The 7,500-nt window shown below is 41.1% G+C and overlaps 1 protein-coding gene across 1 annotated transcript in view; it reads left to right on the plus strand.

Moving 5' to 3' along the window:
* LOC125040956 (pancreatic lipase-related protein 2-like) overlaps positions 1-5,354 on the plus strand; it is an 8,175-nt gene extending 2,821 nt beyond the window's left edge. Inside the window, exons 3-9 of the mRNA XM_047635760.1 lie at positions 461-615; positions 1,635-1,732; positions 2,270-2,423; positions 3,149-3,261; positions 3,831-3,963; positions 4,254-4,425; positions 5,153-5,354. Coding sequence (XP_047491716.1) covers positions 461-615; positions 1,635-1,732; positions 2,270-2,423; positions 3,149-3,261; positions 3,831-3,963; positions 4,254-4,425; positions 5,153-5,219 — 892 coding nt within the window. The 3' untranslated portion in view covers positions 5,220-5,354. The remainder of the gene's footprint in view (positions 1-460; positions 616-1,634; positions 1,733-2,269; positions 2,424-3,148; positions 3,262-3,830; positions 3,964-4,253; positions 4,426-5,152) is intronic.
* Positions 5,355-7,500: the final 2,146 nt, after the last annotated feature.

Consider the following 7,500-nt stretch of genomic DNA (forward strand, 5'->3'; position numbering starts at 1 on the left):
ATAAAAAGTGCAACTTGCTTGTTCTACATTATGGTTGAGTTGAATTATATTTATACAGTACATATGTGTGTGTGTGTGTGTGTGTGTGTGTGTGTGTGTGTTTTATCATATGTGTATATATGCTTACATAGTACCATCCTACCCTCACCCTGCCCTCACCTTACCCTCACCCGGCCCTCACTCTACCCTCACCCTACCCACACCCTGCCCTCACCCTGCCTTCATCCTGCCCTCACCTTGCCCTCATCCTGCCCTCACCCTGCTCTCATCCTGCCCTCACCCCTGCCTTTACCCCAACCCTCTCGCCCTACCCATTCCTACCCTTCCTTCTCCCCACCTCCCCCCACTCACTCCTACCCTTCCTTCCCCCCACCTCTCCCCACCCACTCCTACCCCACCCACCACCTTCTCCCCACCCCGCCCAACCACCCACCCACCCGCCCGCCCTGGCCCACTCCAGCTCGAACTCCGGCAACGGCGACTACTACCGCCTGTTTCCCGACGACGCCGAGTCCCTCTCCGGCTCGCCCTTCGTCGGGAGCCGCCCGACCTACGTCCTCTATCACGGCTTCAACGACTTCGGCGAGTGCGGTTGGATCCTGGACTCCAAGACAGGTCCGGCGGCGGGAAGCTCTTCTTGTTTTCTTTTGTTTTGCTTGGAGGGGGTGTTTTTTTTTGTTTGTTTTGTTTTGTTTTGTTTAGTTTCTCGAGGTTTTGTTTTTCTTGTGCTTTTCTTTTCTTATTGTGTGGAAGTCTAAGACAGGTCTGGTGTAATGCTTGTTTTTCTTTCTTTTTTTTCGTGCTTTTGTTTTATTTTGCGAAATTCAAATTCTTTTTTTTTTGTTTGTTTTCTGGTTGTGTGGAAGTCCAAATATATTGATGTGGTCCTTGTTCTTGTTTCTGGTATCCTGGTTCTCTATTGTTTGTGTTTTTGTTTGTTTTATTTTAGATCTGTGTCCGTGTCTGATGTGGTTAGTATTTTATTCTCCGAGTCTTTGTTTTGTTTCTAATTTTATTTTGCAGTTGTGTGGAAGCCGAAACAGGCGTAATATGGCTCTGCTTCTCTTCTCTAGTCGCCTGGTTCTTGATGCTCTTTTCTCTGTGTGGTTTTTGATATTGTTATTTTTTGTTTAGTTTTTTTGTTTCGTGGTCCATTGTCTTGTTATTGCCTTTGCTTCTCGTTCTTTGCTCTTGCTTCTGTTTTCGCTACCTACCTGTGTGGATATTAGGACAGATCTTATGAGGTTGTTGTCCTTGTTTTTCGTTTTAGTATTCTTTGTTATGCTTTTTTTTTTTTCTTAACTGAGTGGACTCCATGACAGGTTTGGTATCCTTGATTTTGGCTGATTCTGATTTCAATCTTATTGTCTAGTCTTATTTCTTTTCTATGAATCTATGTGTTTTTGTGCATGAGCTATTTACAACGTTTAGGCAAGAAAGGGGGCTATGAATCTTAACTTGCTTCATAGTTGTTTAAAATTTTGTTGCATGGATATATGATTTCACTAAAATAGTCGTGAAATCCAGTAGCTTCTTCATCCACATACCTTTAATTAAAAAAAGAACATCAGTTTCTCCTCATTCGATTCAAAACCGCCGCGAATTTCACGTAGAAACATATTTTTCTGACCCAGAGCTGCTGAAACTGAGCGATGCGAATGTGATTTCTGTGGACTGGCAAACGATGGTTGTTCCGCCATGGTATAATTACGCCGTCGAAAATGTCTACAGGGTATGTGTAACTTTGTTGTTTTCGTATTCCCGTTTAAGGAGCGCCTAAGATTAGTTGTTTAAAAATTCGAGAGGGACGTACAATGCTTTGCTGTTTTGATGGAATCTATATACTATTTTTGGGAAGCTGGTTATGCCAGTTTTCTTCGAAGAATTGTGTAACTGATAATGTGACTTCTCGGCAGACAGGGAATTCTTGCACTGAGTCAGTGACATGCACCCATTATTCCGATGATGTAGTGTGGGCGGCCGACACGGGCGGTTGCCCTTGGCGCAAAATTCTTCGTAATAAGATGTCATTAAATGTATTTTACTTTAATCATTATTTTCTAAAGATTCCCCTGTTGTAGGTTAAGAGGTTCAGCAATGGCCTGGTGGAAGGGCCTCGGGGAGATAAGCGCCGACGGTTGAGGGGACGCAATGCTTGCTCTGCCTGGAGGCTGACACCCCATGCTCCGCCGCTGCATCAATCACCTCATTTCTTTTCCTAATAAAACTCTCCTCCCTTTTGATTGCATAAGGCTCCCTTTGCCCCCAGGTGAGCAACTACACCGCCGGCCTGCTGGACTGGCTGCACGACATAACGGGGCTCCAGGCTTCGCAGCTGCACATCGTCGGGCACTCGCTCGGGGCGCACACGGCCGGCATGACGGGGAAGCGCGTCACGTCTGGGCAGGTGGCGCGAGTAACAGGTGGGAGGGAATACTTTGATGTTCATTTTAACCGGGACAATGAGTCTCGTGCGTGTTCTCACTTTACGGAGCGAATATGTGTCTATGTAATCATTTCACCGAAAAAAAATGTGTAGCGTGTGCTATTCATCGCTGAAATGAGTCTGAGTGAGTGTGAGTGTTCTCAATGGACATTATGTGGAGTTGTTGAAGGCTTACTTTTGGTTAGTGCGAGTGAAATTACCTAACCAGGGAAATTTAGGCCTTCCGTGGATTATTTACGGCCCCTGAATATGGGAACAACACGCCGACTCTGCCATCCGACTCATCGTCATCTTTAGTAATATCATTTGTATAAGATAAATCTAAACATCATCCATCTTCATTTGTGTTCCAGAATATGTACTCATTTCTTTCTATCCCACCGCAGTAGCTCCACTCGGAAAGTGTCGCAAACTTTACTGGACCTCTGTGGCTTTGCTTTTACATATTTAGATTAGAAAGACAGATGGTGTCTGCAATTATCATGTCAAGAGTATACACACGCTTTATTTCAATGAATCCTAACCGACTGTTATGTTTGTTATTTTAGTCAGCAACGGAAATCTGCCCTTGCATTTTACTTAACTTTCTTTACTTCCATGTAGATGAATGTTCCATGTATCCTGCTACAAATAACTATATAAAAACGCGATAAACTTATGCCATAAACAGACCAAAAATAAAGCAACCTCCCGACACCCCAGGCCTCGACCCCGCCGGCCCGCTCTTCTACAACAAGTCCTCCGACGCTCGCATAGACAGGTCGGACGCCGCCTTCGTGGATATCCTGCATGCCAACAGCGGGCCCCTTATCGAGGTGATCAAGATTTGCGTTTTGAGTTTAATGTCAGAAGGATTCTTGTGACGTAATATTTCATGATTTCTCTGCGTTTTCCTAAGCTGTTAATGTTATATATCTCTTATTTCATTTATTTTCCTAAGCCCATACTTTCCCCTCTCTTTTGTGTTCCATTTAGATATCATCACTTCATTACCAACAGAATCTTTTCCGCTTTTCACTAACTTCACAAAATGCTTCCAGGTTGCATATGTCTCCTCAAAAGAGCCATCCTTTCCCAATTATCTGTATCCTTTTACCTAACCTTCCCTCCTCTTTCAGTGTGTCCGTCATATAGCTTTTCCCCCTACAAGCCGAAAAAAAATCTCATTCTTCTTCTCTATTAACCTTATATCATTTCCAAACTATCTGCATTTTCTATTGATACAACTCCTCCCCTCCCCCTTCCCAAACCATTGAATCACGCACATAGTATTTTCACCGCCCAACCACCCCCTCCCCTTAAAGAGAGCATATTCATTAATCGAATAATTAGCGATAGACCAAACCCCTTCTCAGTTCTCACCAACCTCTTGCCACACTCACAGGGATGCATAGCTCTCTTCGAAGCCGTCGGGCACACGGACTTCTACCCGAACGGCGGGATGCACCAGCCGGGCTGCACGCTGGCGGATCACGCTTCCTCCAGTGGCATCCGGAGCGACTGGCTTGATCTCTTCGGTGAGGAACTGGTTGGGGAGGTTGTGTCTAAAGGGAGGCAAAGGGTGTGTTAGAATGGAGGGAAAGGAAGGAGGACATGGAGGGAGATGTGGTGTACTGTAATAGCTGAGAATGTTTTTATATGATCTTATATCCCGTGGTTATCATTGCCGTATTCTTGGATTATGGCATCTTTATAATTACCATTTGTATTCACGGATGTTATTTCAATGTTTATCTCCTTCGTTAAATGGTAATAAAAGCAATTTCTTTTATGTTTTCTCCCCCATAACCCGCCCATCCCTCCCTAGGCGGCTGCAGCCACGCCCGCGCCACAGCCTACTGGGTGGAGAGCCTAAGGGCCCGCAGCGCCGAGGAGAGGTTCCACGCGTGGCCCTGCAGCGACTGGGACACCTTCTTCACCGGCGGCTGCCCCGACTGCGCCTCCGGCTGCCTGGACATGGGCTTCCCGAGTTCGCAAGGGTGGGCGGCTTTCTAGGAGAGCTTTGATAGTTTTAGAATGTATTTTGTTATATGTTTTTATTATTATTATTTATTTGTTACTTTTTTATGCTCTATATATTTTTTCACTTTTTTTTTCTTTTTCATGTTCACAAGTAAATAAAGCTTATGTTTTTTTTCCTTGCAATGAATAAATGAACATCAGATATAAGGCCAGTTTGTTAAAGTCGCGAAAGCCCTGATCTAATGAATATTTATGCATATGCACACAAACAACTGAATATCTTAAATATGCATTTCTGTGCATAAACATGTCCATATATGTGAATATTCATTGAGCCGAGCCTCTCGCAATTTTAACAAACTGGTATGTGGATTGTAATGTACAGTTAAGTATGCATGTATTCGAAATTATTATAAAAAAATAACACTCTCAGAAGCCTTCCTATAATTGTTGTATCGAAGATGATGACCATACCGGTGCCAAATACGGTTATTGGGAGTAAAAAGTGCATCATTTCAATTACTAGTATCGTGTATCAATGTATTACGAACATTATACCATGGCAAATACATTATTTATCCAAGTCGATGTTTAAAGTCAGTAACGCAACTCATGTAACACAGATGAATAATATGACACGTATCGATAAGTAAGGAGGGTTTCGAAGCTTCATTCATGCACCGCGACTTTGGTTCGTGACTGCACACATAACCTCTACTTTTGTATGTTTTCTTTTTCTTCCAGGCTCGAAGGAACATATTTCCTCCGAACGAACCCAACATCTCCATATGCTCTCGGAGATGTCCAGTAACTTCTGACAACGTGAAATGATATGCCTGATCACGAAGAGCAGGAATTTCATTAATATTTCCTGTCTCTGTTACCGACGATGCAAGATTCCTGTGCTTTATCTCGTTTTGGGTGGATAAATAAACATCTAATGATATATTACTTGTTTTATTTGGAGAGTTGTTTACGGTATATAACAGCGGTTCCTCAGCTGCAATCCCCACAACTAGGAGTAAACAAAGGCAGTATAAGAAGCCCATGAACATGTCAAGAGGTCCCAGTGTAAAATTTACAAACACACCTAATGCAGCTGCCAAGCATGACAGTGTTTCTTGTTTGTTTGTTTTTCTTTCTTTCTATTTGATTCACTTCATTGTAATTATATTATATATATTATATATACACACATATATATATAGATATATATATATAAAAGCACAATCACCAAACTCGTCTCCAAGCCCCCATCGAGTCCAGGCCCCCATCACCACCATCAACGAGATAATAAAACTGATTGCAAAACATTTTTTTTTCTGAGATTTTAAGCGCATGCTGATGGATTTGTACGATTTAATACTACATTTTATTATTGTTATGATTATGATTGTCCAGTGGTGTGAGATTCTATTCATACATTCATAACCCGGACGCTCAATAATGAAAAGACCGTAAATGGTTCCTTTTAATATAAGAACAAGACCATTTTAGAGTCATTAGTGACGTATAACCTTTTTGTTTAACTTAATTTCGGCTGCTGATTCCAAAATTGATAAATAAAAAAATATAATTACGATAATATGCAAACGTAAATAATTAGAGAAATATTTTATATAAAATTATAATGAAAGTAATGATTATATAATATATGTAACAATGATAATAGCAAATAATGATAATGGTAATAAAAGTAATGATAATGATTATTATAATAATGCTATTACTATTAGTATTACTACTACTAATGATGATAATGATAATGGTAATCAAGATAATAATGATAATGATAACGATATTGATACAGAAAATGATAACAGCAATGATCATAGTAATAGAAATGATAGTAATGATAATAACAATATTGATATTAATCATAGTGATAATGATAATCATGATAATGATGATAACAAAATGATGGTAATAAAACAACAACAACAACAATAATAATAATAATAATAATAATAATAACATAAATGATGATAATGCTAATAGTAATAATAATAATGATAATAATAATAATAATAATAATAATAATAATAATAATAATAATAATAATAATGATAATAATAGTAATAACAATAATATTAATTATAATGATAATGATAATGATGATGATGGTGATGATCAATAATGGTGATGATAATAACAATGATGATAATAAAAAGACATGGTATGATTACTGACAATGGTCTTTTCTCGGCATTTTGTTATCCTCATTGCCCCAACAGTATTAGATAGAGACATATTAGAGAGAGATAGAGAATGGAGACAGAAAATAAAAAGAAAGAAAGAGGAGAAAGAAAAATAGGATGGAGAGAGGGAATAAAAGAAAGAAGAGAAAGAGAGAGAGAGAGAGGGAGAGAGAGAGAGAGAGAGAGAGAGAGAGAGAGAGAGAGAGAGAGAGAGAGAGAGAGAGAGAGAGAGAGAGAGTGAGAGAGAGAAAGATAGAGTGAGAGAGAGAGAGAGAGAGAGAGACAGAGAGAGAGAGAGGGGGGGGGAGGAGAAAGAGAGAGAGAGAAAAAAAAAAAGAGAGAGAGAGAAGGTCCCTAACTTCCTTTTGTTTAGCCCTAGTAATCCACAATCTTTGAATCATGCATTCCAAATGTAAGCAGCACGCCGAGCGGGGCACATGTTTACACAACGTGAGAGGGATGAAAAAAAAAGTCCGCGTTTACTTTCTTTATATTCCTTTCTCTTCCCCCTTTTTTTCTCTTTAGAGTCGCACCTAATCACTTCCTGTAGCTGCACGCACTCCCATACACCGACGGCATAACCAGGATTTAGAGACAGATGTTCGGAACCGTCCTGGTAACCCGAGAGCCGTTCTCGCGTTCGCCCGAGTGCCTGCAACGCCTACCTGAGCCCGGCACCGAGCGTAATCCGGCGCCGTGAGATAATCACGCTTTGTTTTCGCGCCGAAATCGGGAAGAGAGAGACTCCTTCCGGTGCTTATTTGAGGAGAAATGATTATGATTGCTGCGGATGGGATGGCGCAATGACAATGTGGGGGGAAACTGCACAATGGCGAGGAAATGAACCGCGGCGGGATATTAAACGGATTTGTGGAGTCGGGAAGATCACCTCGC

This window comes from Penaeus chinensis, chromosome 29, assembly GCF_019202785.1.
Source record: "Penaeus chinensis breed Huanghai No. 1 chromosome 29, ASM1920278v2, whole genome shotgun sequence".
NCBI lineage: Eukaryota > Metazoa > Arthropoda > Malacostraca > Decapoda > Penaeidae > Penaeus > Penaeus chinensis.